Source organism: Salvelinus alpinus, chromosome 18 (assembly GCF_045679555.1).
Source record: "Salvelinus alpinus chromosome 18, SLU_Salpinus.1, whole genome shotgun sequence".
Classification (NCBI taxonomy): domain Eukaryota; kingdom Metazoa; phylum Chordata; class Actinopteri; order Salmoniformes; family Salmonidae; genus Salvelinus; species Salvelinus alpinus.
The window spans coordinates 20704689-20726035 of NC_092103.1; the positions used below are offsets into that span (position 1 = coordinate 20704689).

Consider the following 21347-nt stretch of genomic DNA (forward strand, 5'->3'; position numbering starts at 1 on the left):
GGCCTTTCAGGTTATGTCGATATAGGACTTGTTTTACTGTGGATATAGATACTTTTGTACCTGTTTCCTCCAGCATCTTCACAAGGTCCTTTGCTGTTGTTCTGGGATTGATTTGCACTTTTCGCACCAAAGTACATTCATCTCTAGGAGACAGAATGCGTCTCATTCCTGAGCGGTATGACGACTGCGTGGTCCCATGGTGTTTGTACTTGCGTGCTATTGTTTGTACAGATGAACGTGGTACCTTCAGGCGTTTGGAAATTGCTCCCAAGGATGAACCAGACTTGTGGAGGTCTACAATTCTCTTTCTGAGGTCTTGACTGATTTGTTTTGATTTTTCTATGATGTCAAGCAAAGAGGCACTGAGTTTGAAGGTAGGCCTTGAAATACATCCACAGGTACACCTCCAATTGACTCTAATGATGTCAATTAGCCTATCAGAAGCTTCTAAAGCCATTACATATTTTTCTGGAATTTTCCAAGCTGTTTAAAGGCACAGTCAATTTAGTGTATGTAAACTTCTGATCCACTGAAATTGTGATACAGTGAATTATAAGTGAAATAATCTGTCTGTAAACAATTGTTGGAAAAATTCCTTGTGTCATGCACAAAGTAGATGTCCTAACCGACTTGCCAAAACTGTAGTTTGTTAACAAGACATTTGTGGAGTGGTTGAAAAACTAGTTTTAATGACTCCAACCTAAGTGTATTTAAACTTCCGACTTCAATTGTACATACACAGTATCAGTGAAAGTGACAGTGATAATCAGGGACTTATTGATAGACTGTGGAGATTTGTATGGCCTGAGGATATAAGGAGAGAGTTAAGGCACTGTGCAGTGCAGTATAGGGGTGAGAGGCCTGGGGACAATGTGGGCCCCTGCAGAGCGTGGATAAGAACTTGTTTACTTTCCTGTGGATGGTCAGGCCTCAGTCTGCAGCCGCGGAAACAGCGGGACAATAGGTGTGTAGAGCTGGAGATGCGGAAGCAGGCCATTTTTATTTTGTTAATTTAGCATATGCTCACACCATAGTGTCATCAGACTTTTGATACCAATGTATGGTGAAAGGGGGGCACAAAATGGTGAACCACTATAAAAGTATTTTGTATGTAGAAAATACAAATTACAGCTCTCCAAAGTATGTTGTTACAAAATACATTTCATTGTCGTTCAGCCTAGTGTAATGCAAATAACAAAATACTCAAAAGTACTTTAAATACATATTTCAAGTACATGTAACATAAATACTGCCCATGCCTGAAATACATTTTATACAGCAAAATTACTGATTATTATTTTGTACTTTTTAACGTAGTAGTGGAATACTACTGCTAGACTAAAATAGATACGTTTTCATCAATGTGTAAGATTTATTGTTCGGGTCCTGTAGTAAGGGGGCTACAAGTCTGTGTCATTTGGCAGACTACTGTATTCATGAATAACAAAAATAACAAAAAATACTCTTCCCCAGACTATATATATATATATATATTTTTTTTTTACCCCCTTTCCTCCCCAATTTTCGTGGTATCCAATTGCTAGTAATTACTATCTTGTCTCATCGCTACAACTCCCGTACGGGCTCGGGAGAGACGAAGGTCGAAAGCCATGCGTCCTCCGAAACACAACCCAACCAAGCCGCACTGCTTCTTAACACAGCGCGCCTCCAACCCGGAAGCCAGCCGCACCAATGTGTCGGAGGAAACACCGTGCACCCGGCTCCCTTGGTTAGCGCGCACTGCGCCCGGCCCATCACAAGAGTCGCTGGAGCGCGATGAGACAAGGATAACCCTACCGGCCAAGCCCTCCCTAACCCGGACGACGCTAGGCCAATTGTGCGTCGCCCCACGGACCTCCCGGTCGCGGCCGGCTGCGACAGAGCCTGGGCGCGAACCCAGAGTCTCTGGTGGCGCAGCTAGCCCTGCGATGCAGTGCCCTAGACCACTCCGCCACCCGGGAGGCCCCAGACTATATTTTTTAATAGAATTCTTAGGTCTTGATGTCCAATAACGAATATCCTATCACAAATAAAGGTGAATGTAGGATAGTACAAGTCAAAAGTGCCTCGTCTACATTTTGCTCTTCCTCTCTGTCAAAGTGAATAGTGGTTTGATCCTTTGACTCTGTGAAGAGACTCAATAAATTGTCACTGATTCTTGTTGCTGGCAGGGTCACAATGCCTCTCTTGAATATATTACCCTTAATGTCAGAGTTGTGTGGGTTTTTATTTCCAGCCAAGGTCCTCTTTCTGCTGAGTCGGGAGATCCATTCCACAGAATACTGACGTTGGACCTTTCACCTTTCAAACAAGAACTGATAGTCTGATCCAAGTCAGATGAGGCTGATGATAAAGTAATCGGTTTAATATTTCTGCTTTTTGACAGTTTTTTAGAGGAAAGAACCACACTGGCTTTATGCGCTACGTCATGTCATTGTTTTCAATACACCTACCTAGGATCTTAATTTGAGCCAGTTTGCTACAGCAACAACAAGAAATATTAATAATTAAGTAACTTTACGAACAAATGCACAATGTTCAATCACCCTATTACGGGCAAGGCCATTAAGATTAATGGCATCATTATGTGTTCCACCAAAAATGTGGTATATCTGATCAAGTGTATTTGTGGTCTATGCTATGTAGTAAAAACAAAACGAGCTCTGAAAACAAGGATAGCAGAACACATGAGTAATATCAGTACTCTTGACCAGAGAAGCCCTGTGGCTTCACATTTCATGGAGGCTCGTCACAATATCAGCTCTCCGAGATACATTGGTATCGGACATGTTAAGAGTCCTTGGAGATACTGATAATGTATTACTGAGAAGAGAATTGTATTGGATTCACCGTTTGTCTGTCATGTCTCCAAAAGGTCTTAACCAAGAGTTTGATATCAGACCATTTCTTACATGAATATGTCACATTGATTTGTCCTGCCATCCAGGTCTCCACTTGGTCATTTTGTACATACAGTATACACTATATTCGATTTTATGTAATTATTACATGTGCCCATCTCATTGATATACAATTATTAGAGGTACACAAGTTGTTTTTGAAATAGGCCACTGTAATTATATCTATGGCCACTGCCAATGGTCATATGGGTGGGTATTTCAACAGTTTCCAATGTAATCTATTTTTGGTGTTGCTTAGGTTTGAACTAGAACCGATTTGTATGCATGTAATCCTTTATGACCATATGTACACTACCGTTCAAAAGTTTGGGGTCACTTCGAAATGTCCTTGTTTTTGAACGAAAAGTGATTTTTTTTGTCCATTAAAATAACATCAAATTGATCAGAAATACAGTGCAGACATTGTTAATGTTGTAAATGACTATTGTAGCTGGAAAACGCAGATTTCTGATGAAATATCTACATAGGCATACAGAGGCCCATTATCAGCAACCATCACTCCTGTGTTCCAATGGCACGTTGTGTTAGCTAATCCAAGTTTATCATTTTAAAAGACTAATTGATCATTAGAAAACCCTTTTGAAATTATGTTAGCACAGCTGAAAACTGTTGTCCTGATTTAAAGAAGCAATAAAGCTGGCCTTCTTTAGACTAGTTGAGTATCTGGAACATCAGCATTTGTGGGTTCTATTACAGGCTCAAAATGTCCAGAAACAAAGAACTTTCTTCTGAAAGAAAAAGCGAGAAATTGCTAAGAAACTGAAGATCTCGAACAACGCTGTGTACTACTCCCTTCACTGAATAGCGCAAACCGTCTCTAACCAGAATAGAAAGAGGAGTGGAAGGCCCCGGTGCACAACTGAGCAAGAGGACAAGTACATTAGAGTGTCTAGTTTGAGAAACAGATGCCTCACAAGTCCTCAACTGGCAGCTTCATTAACTAGTACCCGCAAAACACCAGTCTCAACGTCAACAGTGAAGAGGCAACTCCGGGATGCTGGACATCTAGGCAGAGTTGCAAAGAAAAAGTAATATCTCAGACTGGCCAATAAAAAGAAAAGATTAAAATGGGCAAAAGAACACAGACACTGGACAGAGGAAGATTGGAAAAAAGTGTTATGGACAGACAAATCTAAGTTGAGGTGTTCGGATCACAAAGAACATTCGTGAGATGCAGAAAATATCATGACACAAGGCGAGACCCAGATGCAGACACAGGAGGCAGATGGTTGGAGTCTTAAAATTTGTATTAATCCAAAGGTGTAGGCAAGAGAATAGTCGTGGACAGGCAAAAAGGTCAAAACCAGATCACAGTCCAGGAGGTACAGGCTCGTGGTCAAGTGGCAGACAGGCTCGTGGTCAAGGCAGGCAGAATGGACAGGCAGGTGGGTACAAAGTCCAGAAACAGGCAAGGGTCAAAATCGTGAGGACTAGAAAAAAGAGAATGCATAAAGCAGGAGAACGGGAAAACCGCTGGTTGACTTGGAAACATACAAGACGAACTGGCACAGCGAGACAGGAAACACAGGGATAAATACACTGGGGAAAATCAGCGACACCTAGAGGGGGTGGACATAATCACAAGGACAGGTGAAACAGATCAGGGCTTGACAGAAAAAGTTTAAAAGATGCTAGAGGAGTGCTTGATGCCATCTGTCAAGCATGGTGGAGGCAATGTGATGGTCTGGGAGTGCTTTGGTGGTGGTAAAGTGGGAGATTTGTACAGGGTAAAAGGGATCTTGAAGAAGGAAGGCTATCACTCCGTTTTGCAATGCCATGCCATACCCTGTGGACGGTGCTTAATTGGAGCCAATTTCCTCCTACAACAGGACAATGACCCAAAGCACAGCTCCAAACTATGCAAGAACTATTTATGGAAGAAGCAGTCAGCTGGTATTCTGTCTATAATGGAGTGGCCAGCACAGTCACCGGATCTCAAGCCTAATGAGCTGTTGTGAGAACAGCTCGACCGTATGGTACGTAAGAAGTGCCCATCAAGCCAATTCAATTTATGGGAGGTGCTTCAGGAAGCATGGGGTGAAGTCTCTTCAGATTACCTCAACAAATTGACAACTAGAATGCCAAAGGTCTGCAAGGCTGTAATTGCTGCAAATGGAGGATTCTTTGACGAAAGCAAAGTTTGAAGGACACAATTATTTCAATTAAAAATCATTATTTATAACCTTGTCAACGTCTTGACTATGTCTCCTATTCATTTTGCAACTCATTTCATGTATTTCTAAGTGACCCCAAACTTTTGAATGGTAGTGTATAGCCTCTGTGATTAATTATGATTGACTATGCACTTAAGTGAATCTAATTGCTTCCACACCCACCATGCGTCATGTGCCTAGTGGACATATGAAGTGAAATGTGTATATTTTGGGATTTAAGCACTCAGACTGTTTGACCTGATGAAGATCTGTTTCGGATTGAAGCGTTGTCATTAAAGTTGTGAATTGGGAGCATAAACAGAATGCGGGCCTTTCTGTTCTTTTACGATTATAATTTATGTAAATTTTTGTAGGAGTTGATCAAAGTCTGACATTTCTAAGTACGAAGTTCAGAAGCCTTTTTAAACCTCAAATATACTACAAGTTAAACATTTATCCTGCAATAGGATGATCAAATTAAGATCTGTACAGTATGCCTTGAAGAGTTGGGCAAGTTGCAAAAAACGATTACAAGATTGGAAATAATAATTAAAATATTTTTTGCTGTTTAGTTGTGTAATACGTCAGGGACATCTGTAGATATTAAACATTTCCCACAATGTTAGGTATAAACATTAATATTAATAATATTAATATTATGTACAAAAAAAACAAGAATGCACAGATAGTGGACTTGGAATGTACCAGGCTGTGTCAGAGGGCTAACTTTGTGTACTTTACAGTATTGAGAAATCCCCCCTCCCCATACCTCGAGCCTTACTGTAGTCCGCCCCTCAGACAGGAGTCACATGCCTATTTTGGCATTTCCTTTGGCTCAGCATCAGGTCTGGGAGTTGACCAGAACAATGAGACTAGAAGGGGCAGTCAAGAGACAGATACAAACAGGCAGAAAAGATAAGGGAGGAGGAGAGGTATAAATGGCAGATTCAGCAAGATGGCCAGACGCGATTCAAGCCAAAGACCTAAATACTCAGATGAACACTGTGACACATCATCATTTCCTAAACATCCTCTATTATCCTATCATCCTCTATCATATCATACATCTCATATACTGAAGGCTACATCCTCTGGCATCTAAAATCATGATGCATTCATTCAACCCTGACTCTGCCTCACATCTAACTCACATCTAAATGGGAATCACCACCATCATTCCTAAACATCTCTTCTTCCAATGGAAAATAAAATGTAAGGCGCTGCTGATAAAAATAGATAAAGACAGAGGAGGAATGGAACAGCACTTCTCTATAGCTCATTTACCAGCAAACCGCTTAGTGAGGCCGTTGGCATTTCCGGGTCAGGCAGAGGGGTCAGTGTGACTATGGTTTATATTTTTAGTGACTGGTAAATAGGATAAGGAGAGGATCTCTGTGTGTGTGTGTGTATATGTGTATGTGTGGTGTGTGTGTGCTTTGCCCGGTGGTGGCAGACACCAGGGGGTGATTTACCTAAAGCAGTCCGGCGCAGTCACAGGCTGTTGACTCTGTCACATGAGACAGCGTTTCTTTATGGCAGGTAATCTGGCTGTTAAGTGGACATTATGAAGGCACAGGGGCAGAATAACAGGAAGCCAGGCCTTGACTAGGGCAGAAGAAGAGGGATGATGAGAAAAGAGAGGGAGGAGCTCGCTTGTGGAGCAGTGGGGAAAGAAAGAAAGCCACAGTTCATAAACGAAAAGATGAGAGGCTGGAAAGAAAGAGCTGTTTGTGTGGTGGGCATTGGCTTGACTTTACTCATGCCCCTTCTCTCTCTCCCTTCTCTCCCTCCATCCCTCCCCCCCGTAGTGATGAAAATGTCCTCTGCCCGGGCTCTCTGTCATCATCAGGCCAGACGTCTAAACCGGGCATTTCCTGTTGCTCTCACGAATATTGTTGTTTCCTATTCAACCCCCCCCTCTCTCCCTCCATCATTCCATGGCGCTGATCAACCATAAACCCCCTCCCCCATAGGCCTTGCACCTTGTAGTTATAGTAAGGAAAGCCTTGGTCTGCAGGAGCGCTGATATAGGATCAGTTTAGCCTTTTAGATCATAATGAATAAGGTTATATGGACAGGGTGACCTGATCCTAGATCAGCACTGGTACTCTGATATTCTTTGTGAATATGAACAGGCCACGAAACTGAAAAGCTATGATTGTCTCTTAGATGTTCATAACAGTTTTGAACTCTCGTAATAATTTATCAGAATAAACCATTATACGTGTCTAAATCCGATCATTTAATTCTGCCACTGTGAAACATATCAGCTGAATGATAACTGATCTTTCTAGAAAATGGTGAGGTTTTCGATTCATCTTTACCACCGACTCATTCCAATTTAAAAAAAAGATCCATCACATAGAACGAGCTGAAAATCCTCGTAAATTTTTCAATGGTTGGAGCATTGTCCTCTGTGCTCTATAATATCAGCCCTTTCCATAATGGGTGTCAGTGGTATCCTGTTTAGATGTGTGGCTACTGATTGGGACTCAGAGACTCAGACTCAGAGACTGTATTTGTCCTGTGATCATATCTGGGTCAGGAGACAGACAGTCTGAGCTGTGGGGCATCAGGGCACAGCCCAGCCCCCAGCACAGCCAATCCAGATCTGAACGTGCCGCAACCATGACGCCTGCCACCCAGTGACCCCGCAAGGTGCAGATAGAGCCCTAATCAGATCTCACTGTGATGGGCGGGACTTGGTCCTAGTGCTGACTGTTGATTGGGTAGGAAGCGACACCTGACCCTGCTCTTCCCGAGGAAGGAGGCGGTTTAATGGTGGGGAATATTTATAAAGCACCAAAAGGACACTCCAACCAGGGGACAAAGTATTAGGAACAGATAAAGCAAACTTTTTTAACTGTTCCCTCTGAGGTCTCCACACAATGCCAGCCTCTCTGACTCTCTCCCTACAATCACACACACACACACACACACACACACACACACACACACACACACACACACACACACACACACACACACACACACACACACACACACACACACACACACACACACACACACACACACACACACACACACACACACACACACACACACATACACATACACACACACAAGGAAATCAGCTGCCCTGTGTCTGTGACAGAGAGCAGAGGTTGGGGAGGAAACTCCCTGTGGTGTGGCATGGTGCAGTCAGGGAGTGAGGAATAGCAGAGGAATGGACTTGATTCAATGTTACCCATATGGCCGTGAGGTCCCAGATAAACTCGACCTATCAGCCGTGCCAGTCAGACCGGCAGCCCCTCCCACACATTTAGCATCCATACTCCTTACTTTATCTCCTGATTACAACACACGGCAGTGCTGCTTCCTAATGACCCGCCATGCAACCCTTGTCCCCTCCTTCCCTTCCATAGACAGTCACTGAGTCACGAGTGATGGAGTGCATGTGGAGGAATCAGAGATGAATAGAACAGGAAAACAACACCCTCCATAGGCTAGGTTAATCTGTAACCAAGAGGGTGATTGAATATGTGTTTCAGATCATGTATTATAGTGCTAGTCTACCGAGCTCTTTGCATGTTGCCTAACATATCTATTAATATATCTCGCTAATGATACTGTATCTTGGGTTTTACTGTATTTATGGTTTATGCATAAAACATTACGAGGAAATGCATAATGCATTATTCATATGGTCATAATAGAGGGTGTTAGCTCTATCAGCTCTCCTTGGTTTTCTCTTTTTATTGTACGTCTCCTCTTGTACACTCTTAGAAAAAAAGGTGCTATCTAGAACCTAAAATGGGTTCTTCTGCTGTCCCCATAGGAGAACCCTTTGAATAACTATTTTTGGTTTCAGGTAGAACCCTTTTCGGTTCCATGCAGAACACTTTCCACATTATTGGCCATCATTGTAATAAAGAATTTGTTCTAGACTCGTTAAATAAAGGTTCAATATAATGTATGGTCCTAGAAAATGTGAACTCTCTACTCTGTTTAACCAGATTTCCCCCTGTCTCTCCCCCAGCATCCCAGCAGACCTGTGAGCCAGTGGCGGTCCCTGAAAACCAGAATGCCTGGATCAGGTTGAGAGAGATGCTTCCAGGCTGCTGGACCAACTACACCACTCAGGACGGCAAAGAAGTTCACATCCTCAGCCTGCACTACACACCTGAGGTAAGATAATCTACTGTATACGGTTCGCCTGTTCTAAACTACTGTGGAAGGCTTCCACTGCATTTCAATCGACCAGTATGTCCAGTGTAAAGATGTCCAAGATTAAGACACAGGTTCCAATATGCAGTACACTGATATGTGAGGTAATATGATTTTACTGTAGTCATATTTGTTCAAATGACTGTCGTTTTTCAAATAATAGCATTCTTTTTTCAAAATGTTCTGCATTGTTAGATTAAATTCAGTTTGTATAGCCCACATCATATCTGGAGTCCATATAGTAGATAGCTACGGTAGCTCCATATAGCTGGAATATTTGTCCCGTTCCCGGGGGGAAATGATGTTTTGGGAGAGTGTCTGTGTGAGATTGATACCAGATGATCGTCAGCACACCAGGCTAGCTTTCTCATGAGATTGATGTCAGATGAGAGTTAGCACACTAGGCTAGCTTTCTCATGAGTTTGATGCCAGATGAGTGTTAGCGTGCTAGGTTAGCTAGCTTTCCCATGTGGCTGAGAGTCAACATTAGGGACACCTCCTCTGGTTAGCCTGATAAGTGCAAACACATGCCAAACATAACTTGGAGCTGGGGTCACCCCTGAGGTGAATGGGGTTCCTTACAGGCTTACACTACATACACAGTAGTGTGAAAACACACTACCGCATCCAACAGCCTGCATGGGGAATGGGGCTGTGTGTGTGGATGTCAAAAAGGTGTACCGTAAATTGCAGTAGGACCAATTGGAAATCAATTGAGGAAATTGACCCTAGATCAGTGCTTAGGAGGACGAATGTAATCCTACACTGCTATTTCCTACGCAGACTTCCTTTTTCATTTTCTGACAGTGTCTGGTCAGCACATATTAGTAATTTCTTTATCAGTGCTCTCTCTCTCCCTCGTCCTTCACTCTCTGCTTCTCTCTCTCTCTCTGACACACGCACGCAAAGGCACACACACACACTGACTTTATCTCTCTCATTCCCTCTTTAATATTAATTAAAGGGGGCTCACCCAGGAGTGGGTCTGTGTGGTACCCATTAGTGTGTGGTTGTGCATCGGATGAGATGCCATCACAGGATGATACAGTATCTGAGGATGGCTGCCTGGATTCCTCACCTTAATGAAGGCTAAAGGAGGCCCTCGGCCTGCCTGCACTAAATGGAAAAATACTGGAAATCTCTTCCTGTCTTCCTCTGCTTCTCCCTCTGGCGTCATAGAAAACAACTATAACATGTTAAATTGTTCTTAACTCATGTTTTTATGTACACAGCTAAACAAAGACAGATTTCTTCCAAGAATGGTCCTAGAGTGGTCCAAGAAAGAGAAATGTGGTGTAGAAGAAATGTTAGCTCTTTACTGCCAGGTTTTATGAAACACGAAAGGTTGAAGAGGAGGAGGAACACAAAGGCTGTAGTTTGTCTGGAACTGGAGCCAGCCGTGTGATCCCGTGGACATTCCACAGAGCAAGCGTATCCTGTTCTCCTGTGGGACCAGGCTAAATGTTTGGATTTGGAGAGTGAGGGTTCATGCTATTTCTCAACACACACAGCCTTATCACTCCCTTTACTGCATCAGTTTGGGGCAGTGCTGAAAATGTACGATTTGGAAGGCTTGGAGGCTTTGCTTATCCTCAGACACAAAGCAGGGGTATGTCCTTGGCTGAAGGCAAAATGTCTGTCTGTCTGTCTGTCTGTCTGTCTGTCTGTCTGTCTGTCTGTCTGTCTGTCTGTCTGTCTGTCTGTCTGTCTGTCATATGGGAAGTGTGGCTGCCTGGCGGTCTGTGTATGGGTTCAATATGGCAGGGGGATGGAGGGACAAGAGGGAGAGAAGGGAGGAGAGAAGGCAGAAGGGGAGGGGCTTGTCCAGACCCCAATGATGTCACATTCTGGCACTGGACTTGGCTCACAGCCGAGACTGGACCGTCGGAGCCAGCTTTGGTTAGGGGAGAGAGACAAAGAATAACGGGAAGCTGTTATGCACCAGCAAAAGCCCTAGAGAAAAAAAAGTTTAAGGAGGAAAACAATTGTATCTTGAAAGCACAGGAACAAAAATAGCAAGGGCGAGCGACCAGGGACGGCAATGTGCATTGTTCCAACTTATAGAGTAAGCTGGAGATAGTGATGGAGAAAGTAAGAAGAAGAATCGAGGACAGTTCTTTTATAAAGACCTTTGAGTTTTGGTTAAACGTGAAAGTATTGTTATTTCCCAACTGATTTGCATGCGTAAATCCTTTCGACTCGTACAGTATATTAGTCACAGACACATCCTTGACTCTGTTGACTCAAACTGAGTGAATAGTGAATAAGTTGTCCATACCAGACTGGTACACTGTCAGATAACAGGAAAAATGAGTCATACATTTACTGTATACTGTGTGATTTGCTAGAACACTCATGGAATAACAATAGGATTCTCAACCCAAAACTATTTCCAACCAGGGTAACAACTCATCTAAGACCCTACTATGTTTCATTGAAAGGGAAGTGTAAAGTCTAGTTGTCAGCAAAGTACAAAGTCTAAACTATGGCCCCTTCACTTGTTGAGGACAATTTATATCATGAATGGCAGAAGAAGAAAACATGCATCTCTCAGCTGACTGGTTATTGAGTAATCCTGCTCCTTCAGGGTATTTCAGGAGGCATTCTCTGAGTTTCGATGATAAACATATACTGACACTACTTAAAAGACTAGGCAAGCGACGTACTTTAATGCTCTGTGCTGATAGACAGTGGCAAGGGACACGGATAATGTAATCAGTTAGACTGTTTGCCTGCAGCTCGTTCTGACTCCTTGTCTGTAATTCACGCACGCGAACACACACACTCCCCCACCATCCTTACACACACACACACACACACACACACACACACACACACACACACACACACACACACACACACACACACACACACACACACACACACACACACACACACACACACACACACACACACACACACACACACACACACACACACACACACACGATCCTTGCAAACATACACAGCACTTAAGTATTCTCTTTGTTCACTAATCCACATGCCCCAGACTGCTCACCTCTGAAAATGTTCTTAAGTCTGCGAGAAAAATTAACTCCGGGACACAACAGGGATGCCTTTTATTTTGGACTTCCTGCCAATGGGCCCTGACAACTTCCATCCTGCGAGACTCATTAGACGAAGGCAGAGAGGAAGAGAAAGAGAGAGGCCCAACTCGGCTGAAAATTTGTCTCCCTCCAGCAGGTGGCGTTTTTTAAAAATTGTTTCGCCCACCAAGCAAGGAGATTTTGTATGGAGTTTAATGAGAGTGTCGAATTTGGTCAACATAAAAATTAATGGCTTATTTGCTACGTGAGGTCTATTTGAGCAAATATACGTTTCGTAATGCTTAGGTTTTAACGAGTGTACTGATATAAGTAGGACATGTGACTGACATCCCGGCAACTTTGAGAAAAAAGTATATCCATAATCTTTGACGAAGGTTTGTCTGTGGATTGGAGCCGATCACAGGTGTGTTCTGTGGAGATGACTGATAGAAAAGAGGAGTGATTCAATTAAGGTGGACAGAGGGGAGATGATATCAAACTGCCTATTGGGCACACTAAATGAGTGTGTGTGTACATGGACACAGCATCTGTTGCTCTCTTACATCCACAACACACTGGCCTGTAGACAGCAGCTATCGTGGTGTGTTGTCTGTCTGTTTGTGTGTGTTGAACATGGCCCTTGCAGAGGCCTTGTGTATTAGCCCTGCAGTAGGCCTCAGACAATACATTGGGGGTCTCCTCCCACCAGCGTCAAACATTAGGGGTCCACATTTTCCACTTTGGCCCCTCGCCTCAGCTCAGCGTGTCTCTCTCAGCATGCACGCTGTCAACAGCAGGCAGCAAACGATCAATTTAATAAGAGCGAGCATAGACGAACAGAAAGACACCGTGTTCCTCAACCCCCTCGCACAGTACTCTCCACACAAAGGCCAGCAGCCAAGAGAATCCAGCTCCAAAACAAGCAACAGTTTAGAGGCTTTAAGTCTGGATAAAAGTGGCTTTTTGTTCATGTTAATAGTTAATTCCCCAAAAGCTCCTCTTCAGAACTGTATTTTGGAGGTATTTAAGTACTGTCGTCCACTCCAGTATTTTAACAACAAAATTGATTAATTTAAGGTAATTCATTGGCAAGTTCAAAACAGAATATAAAAATCCTTTCTTCCTCTTTTTTTTTGCTCTTTGTAAACTTCACTATCTTACAACGCATTCTTGACTTACCAGGTATATATTCTAAGAACATATTTGACTTACCTAAAGCTGAAGCCCAACACTGTTCACCTGTTGTCCACTGTGGTATGAACTGTGAACTAGAATATGCTTCTCTGACCCTCTGTACATTTTTCTACCAGCCTGCTGAATCCTGATGCAGCCTAGTGGAGCTGTGCTTTGTGAGCTAAGCATGTGTCGGGGCCACTGCCACTCAGATAGAGGCTGTCTAATCTCCTCCAGGACCACTGAGGCAGATAGTGTACAGGAGGGCATTGATGCACATCCAGTCCTCTCTCTGTCAGGGCTGGAAGTCAACTGCAGGGGGCTGGCAAGGTGGACTGGTTGACTCTGCTGTCACTGGAGAGGGGAGAAGAGATTAGTGGAGAGGATATGGCTAAGCCTCTCACCTCTGTTCCTACGGGTACTCCAAGCCTCTCACCTCTGTTCCTACGGGTACTCCAAGCCTCTCACCTCTATTCCTACTGGTACTCCAAGCCTCTCACCTCTGTTCCTACTGGTACTCCAAGCCTCTCACCTCTGTTCCTACGGGTACTCCAAGCCTCTCACCTCTGTTCCTACTGGTACTCCAAGCCTCTCACCTTTGTTCCTACTGGTACTCCAAGCCTCTCACCTCTATTCCTACTGGTACTCCAAGCCTCTCACCTCTGTTCCTACTGGTACTCCAAGCCTCTCACCTCTGTTCCTACTGGTACTCCAAGCCTCTCACCTCCACTCCAAGAATGCAGAATGCCGATAAATGCCTTGGTGAGGAAAATGATGTCAGAAATGTAATCATGTAATATTAGGCATACCAGTGTATGCCCAGTGGGTATCTACTTGCTCATTGACAGTAGGACCTGCAGTAGGACCTACTGGACCTGCAGTTTTCTGCTAAGGTGCAACCTTTGGTAGGCTGATGGAAGGCTACTCAGAGCCATTGGACCAACACCATTGGACACGAAACAACAATACAAATGTAGATAAACAATTTTAATTTGCAGGTGCCTTTTCACTTTAAACACCAGTGGTGCAACTAGTGCTTTCTAACGCCAATGAACCAAAACAGTGGCGTGCAGGAGCAAATAAATACTTTGGAGTGATCAAAACCATTCATCTTGAGGCGACGGGGTGCAAAATGCAATTTGTTAATTATTATTATATAGCCTATTCAACCTCTCTTTCGTATCGTCTGAGATCCCTAAAGATTGGATAGCTGCCACGGTCATCCCCCTCTTCAAAGGGGGTGACACTCTAGACCCAAACTGTTACAGACCTATATCTATCCTACCCTGCCTTTCTAAAGTCTTCGAAAACCAAGTTAACAAACAGATCACCAACCATTTCGAATCCCACCGTACCTTCTCCGCTATGCAATCTGGTTTCCGAGCTGGTCATGGGTGCACCTCAGCCACACTCAAGGTCCTAAACGATATCATAACTGCCATTGATAAAAGACAATACTGTGCAGCTGTATTCATCGACCTGGCCAAGGCTTTCGACTCTATCAATCACTGCATTCTTATCGGCAGACGCAACAGCCTTGGTTTCTCAAATGACTGCCTCGCCTGGTTCACCAACTACTTCTCAGATAGTTCAGTGTGTCAAATCGGTGGGCCTGTTGTCTGGACCTCTGGGAGTCTCTATGGGGGTGCCACAGGGTTCAATTATCGGGCCGACTCTTTTCTCTGTATACTTCAATGATGTCGCTCTTGCTGCAGGTGATTCTCTGATCCACCTCTACGCAGGCGACACCATTCTGTATACTTCTGGCCCTTCTTTGGACACTGTGTTAACAAACCTCCAGACGCGCTTCAATGCCATACAACTCTCCTTCCGTGGCCTCCAACTGCTCTTTAATGCAAGCAAAACTAAATGTATGCTCTTCAACCGATCGCTGCCCGCACCCGCCCACCCATCTAGCATCACTACACTGGACGGTTCCGACTTAGAATATCAAATCAAATCAAATGTATTTATATAGCCCTTCTTACATCAGCTGATATCTCAAAGTGCTGTACAGAAACCCAGCCTAAAACCCCAAACAGCAAGCAATGCAGGTGTAGAAGCACGGTGGCTAGGAAAAACTCCCTAGAAAGGCCAAAACCTAGGAAGAAACCTAGAGAGGAACCAGGCTATGAGGGGTGGCCAGTTCTCTTCTGGCTATGCCGGGTGGAGATTATAACAGAACATGGCCAAGATGTTCAAATGTTCATAAATGACCAGCATGGTCAAATAATAATAATCACAGTAGTTGTCGAGGGTGCAACAAGTCAGCACCTTAGGAGTAAATGTCAGTTGGCCTTTCATAGCCAATCATTGAGAGTATCTCTACCACTCCTGCTGTTTCTAGAGAGTTGAAAACAGCAGGTCTGGGACAGATAGCACGTCCGGTGAACAGGTCAGGGTTCCATAGCCGCAGGCAGAACAGTGGACAACTACAAATACCTAGGTGTCTGGTTAGACTGTAAACTCTCCTTCCAGACTCACATTAAGCATCTCCAATCCAAAATGAAATCTAGAACCGACTTCCTATTTCACAACAAAGCATCCTTCACTCAAGCTGCCAAACATACCTTCGTAAAACTGACTATCCTACCGATCCTTGACTTCGGCGATGTCATTTACGAAATAGCCTCCAACACTCTACTCAGCAAACTAGATGCAGTCTATCACAGTGCCATCCGTTTTGTCACCAAAGCCCCATATACTACCCACCACTGCGACCTGTATGCTCTCGTTGGCTGGCCCTCGCTTCATATTCGTCGCCAAACCCACTGGCTCCAGGTCATCTAAGTCTTTTCTAGGTAAAGCCCCGCCTTATCTCAGCTCACTGGTCACCATATCAGCACCCACCCGTTACACACGCTCCAGCAGGTATATTTCACTGGTCACCCCCAAAGCCGACTCCTTCTTTGGCCGCCTTTCCTTCCAGTTCTCTGCTGCCAATGACTGGGAAGAATTGTAAAAATCACTGAAGCTGGAGACTTATATCTCCCTCACTAACTTTAAGCATCAGCTGTCAGAGCAGCTTACCGATCACTGCACCTGTACATAGCCCATCTGTAAATAGCCCACCAAACTACCTCATCCCCATATTGTTATTTATTTCTATGCTCCTTTGCACCCCAGTATCTCTACTTGCACATTCATCTTCTGCACATCTATCACTCTATCACTAAATTGTAATTATTTCACCACTATGGCCTATTTATTGTCTTACCTCCCTAATCTTACTACATTTGCACACACTGTATATAGACTTTTCTATTGTGTTATTGACTGTACGTTTGTTTATCCCATGTGTAACTCTGTGTTGTTTGTGTCGCACTGCTTTGCTCTATCTTTGCCAGGTCGTAGTTGTAAATTAGAACTTGTTCTCAACTGGCCTACCTGGTTAAATAAAGGTGAAATAAAAAGAAAAGAAAAAAATATAATATATAAAATGGACATATCTATTTTAATACAAAAACAAACCTTTGCACCTCTATTTTGAAATTGAGGATGCAGCAGCTCCATTTGCTCCATTGCTCAGGCGCCTATGCTGGTACCCCAAGCCTCTCACCCCACCCCCTCCTGGTACCCCAAGCCTCTCACCCCACCTCCTCCTGGTACCCCAAGCCTCTCACCCCACCCCCTCCTGGTACCCCAAGCCTCACAGCAGGAACTGGTGCTGGACTTGGATCACTGCAGTTGGATTGGATTAATGAGCTGGTCCTGCTAGTGTTGTGCTGGTTTGACTGTAGCATTGGACAGGTTTTGCTGTAGCCTGTTACTCTGCTGTAGCCTGTTCCTCAGCCCTAGCCATTAAAACAGTCAGCCAACACCTGCCACTGGGGATGAATGTCATATTTCCACATTACACAGTGATTTATAGTAGCTAACTTTGCCATTACTAGAGAGACTACATGATGTCTTGTTTCTCATATCAGCTGACACTATCAAATCACACAAATTACATCTACCATCAACGGAATCTTTCTCATCTTGTCTTCTCTGGAATTGAAGAAGTGAAGAAAACGGTACATAATTTAGCATGCGAGTCGTCCTTGTACTTTTCACATGTACTGTCCTGATGTGATGCCTCTGGAAGGGAACAGAAATGGGAATCTCTCAATGGCTTTCTGTGTGGGAGAGAAAACACAGTAGAAACCCTTGTGTTGAGCTGTCAGACAACATTCCAATCCCAAGCTCGGTCCTTTCAAAATAAATTAAGGTGTTGTGTTGGATTAAATTTGTGTCTCGAGAACAACATGTGTTACCCCACCATATGATCATTACATTGTAGTGTGGAGTCATTGTATTTTGAATGATGCCATGCACTGACTCTGTGAAATGGAATAACACTGTTGAAGGGAAGTAGATTTTTTAACATGGAGGTTTGGAGTCCATATACGAGTGAGGGGAATACATTGGGAACCAGGTTTTGTGTGCTTGTGTGTGTGTGTCTGTGAGTGTGTGTGTGTGTGTGTAGTATATTCTAGTGAGTCAGAAAAACATGGTAGCATTCCAGTAAGCCTTATCTTATCTGTCATAGTACATTTTGATACCACTTATCAAGAGACAGTCATGAACAAAAATATTGCAAAGTGCCCCTTATGGAAGGTTTGTAGGGTGACCGAAATGAGAACAGATTAGGTCTCAGAATCCTACAGTAAACATTGCCCTCTGTTTCACCCACCCCAGTTTGACCCTGTCCGAAAGCGGCGGAGGACAAAACAAATGTTTATGCCGCTTTATTTAATTTCTTCCTGATCACAGCAAAGTTCCTGTGGGAATTTACACCACCACCACCAACTCCCCTGGCAACCATACATGTTGTTTATGCTATAGCAACTGTACATATTATACATGCCACTGTTTTGAATGTACAGCCTTTGTTGATGTGGTGATGATATTGATGTGTACTGTACACTCAGATGGTGGAGGGGGTCAAATGTATTTTTCTGAAGCTAACAAACTCAAATTGTGAATTTTGACATTAAAAAAAATTGTGTTAGTCATCACCACATTTTTCCTGAAGTTTAACTTGCTTCTTCTGTCCTTCTCTCTAGGCTCCCAACATGTTTACACTGAATATGACCGCTGCCCAGCCAATGCACCTCATCATCACCACAGACTCAAAGCAGATCATATACACTGAGGCCCATGCTAACGCGGATGTCAGCTTTTACGTAAGTACCACCTCTCCTTATGTAAGTGTTGCCTTTTGCCTCCTACTTGTTTCCTTAGGGGTTTGCATCTGTTGGTATAACAGCATCACATTAAGTCAGTGTATGAAGAGTATCTATGCAAATTATTATTCCAGAAATATTACACTAGCTGGGAGGAAAGTAGGTGCTAACTTCAACGTCTTAGGCTATTAGACTTACACCTAAATGCCCAATAGCCTCTGTTGCAATAGAGAAGGATCTCGGGAGGTATGACTGCATTGAAACTGATAGCTGGCTAATGGGAGCTTGGCGAGGGCTGGAAGTCTTGCCTGGCATTTCTCCTGTTCCTGCCAGCTGAGCTGCTCTGCTCTGTTTAGCGCTAGTGTTTGGAGCCTGGAGGTGGGGGGGGGGGGTAGAGCCTCACTGCCAGGCCTCCCTACTTCCATCGTTAACCAGGAGAGAAATGCTTTCCTGCAGGGCCAGATGGGCCAGCTGTATGACATGGAACCAGCCACAGCTGTGCAACCCCCGGGCCAGTTTGGAGAAGCAATTACCCTTGTTAGTTTAGTTTTGTGGTCCCTAAGGACCTGTGTGTATTTTATACATGGTTAACATCCTAAAAAGGGTCTCAGAGTGTGTTGGAGTAGGGAGCGATCAGAACAAGCTAATATCCACTGGGAACAAATGTTGTTTCAAAATAATTTGTCAATGTATTGGGACATGGAATCTATGTGGAAAATTCATTGGATTTGAAAAAAGTAATCAAGGTAAATTGTTGTTTTGAGGTGAAATGACAGGATTCTGTCACCATGGTAACACACTTTCAACATAGACAAACCTTGTGTAAAATATGTTGAATTTGTACCTTTGAAACAATGTCAGATCTTCAACGTTGCATCCACTATCATCAAAAAAACTATAAGCTGGGCAGCACCTTCTACTGGAGTCTATCTACAACTATTCATTTGGTCTCTTATCCAAGGTTTTAGCTCAGCCGTCCTTAGCTTCGACCAAACATTGTCACTGACTCCTACCAATGTGCTATACGGAGAATGATTATTGATAGATCTCTTAATAACTATATATATTCACTGTTGCTATCAAAAGACATTCCAAAGGGTAGGTTTAACAGAACAAATTAAATGTGACCATACTTTATAAGTCATATGTCCTCAATGATGCTATTTAGGTCTATATAGCATTTGCAAAGTCAACAACAGCTATTGTTTCAATTTAATCCAGGGTTCAACAAATTAATCATCTGATATGTTGGATTCAAGTCTCCATCTCAACCAAAAATATAAGTTAAAGAATATGACTAAGTCAAATCAAACTTTAAATACACTTTAAATAATATATTCTTTAACTTCAATGTTTGGTTGAGATGTAGACGTGAATCCAACATATCAATTATTAATTTGTGGTCAAACTGGAATTAAAACCAGACTAAATATACATCTCATTCAAATGTTGATATATTGTTGCGTTGTCAACCAAACACAATTCAATAATACTTTTGTAGTATAGTAAATAGCCTGAAGCTGAGGCTATCTTAGAATCGAATGTAAGAGTATTTATTCAACCTTAAAATCAGTAACACATCCATGGCCACATTTTGAGGTTAGCCTACTGTAACTATAAATGTCTTCTTATGTAATCATAGAAAGTGTGCATGTTCAAGATGATAGCATGCAAAGGTTGCAAGTCTGTGGAGAGCTTCACAATTGCTGTAATAATCTGTGCAGAATCTCGAACAGCATTGACCACTTGCACTATGTACTTTTAATATAATCTCAACTGCAATCCAGGTCATCTGGTCATTAGATGATAACACATTCAATGATAACACATTCAATGATAACAGTGATAACACATTCAATTGTATAAATACAAAATATTGGACATTGTATACCCATTTGAAGTTTGTTGTGCTTTTAAATGTTTGAAAGCATAGTGATAACACATTGGGAATTCAACAACCTGTCATTTTGACTAGGTGAATAAATATCTCAACAAAATATTACTCACATTTCCACGTTTATGTGACGTAGTGTGCCCAGTGGGTTGTCTCAGTCATACTGTGGATGTATAGTGTTATAGTGGAGACATTAACTTGAGTATTGTGTTGTTCAATCAACCCAGAAAGAGACGACTCCAGAAGAGAGATTGTGCATCTCAAAGGGTTTCGTCTTGTCAATAGAATTTTGGAAATTAAGCAGAAGGGAAAGTGTGCATCTCTAGGACTGATAGGATGTTTTGTTTGGAAGTTTGAGAAAATGATAGTGTTAGTGATTTGGGATCCCTGCCTGGGAATTTAACCAGCCCTTGTCTGCAGGCATACAGAACTCTTGCTTTTCATCACAATGAAAGCTGAGAGTTCAGACAAAGTCCACAGCACAGCACATCCTCCTCTTGAGCTCTGCTTCTCACACAAGGGGTAAAATAACTAACTTTATCTTTTATCTATTTCGACCCTCTAGTCTCTGTTTAAGTTGGCCATACCAACTTCTCAATAACCTTCCACGATAAATAGGACTATTCAGTGTTTACAACACTGTCAGCAGTCTGTGGTATAGCCTTTAATGTCCTGCAGATAGGGGGAACATTGCACATGAAGAGGGGATGTTTTTGTGGGATGGAAGGACGGGATAGTGTGTAGCGGATCACTGGGGAGTGTTACCATTCTAAGGAAGAAGAAAACAACATCTGGTGTGTGTC

The 21347-nt window shown here is 43.1% G+C and overlaps 1 protein-coding gene across 1 annotated transcript in view; it reads left to right on the plus strand.

The window, feature by feature from the left end:
- The window catches only part of LOC139543993 (endoglin-like), a 57711-nt gene that overhangs the window by 20914 nt on the left and 15450 nt on the right, over window positions 1-21347 (plus strand). Inside the window, exons 3-4 of the mRNA XM_071350627.1 lie at window positions 9075-9223; window positions 18531-18650. Coding sequence (XP_071206728.1) covers window positions 9075-9223; window positions 18531-18650 — 269 coding nt within the window. The remainder of the gene's footprint in view (window positions 1-9074; window positions 9224-18530; window positions 18651-21347) is intronic.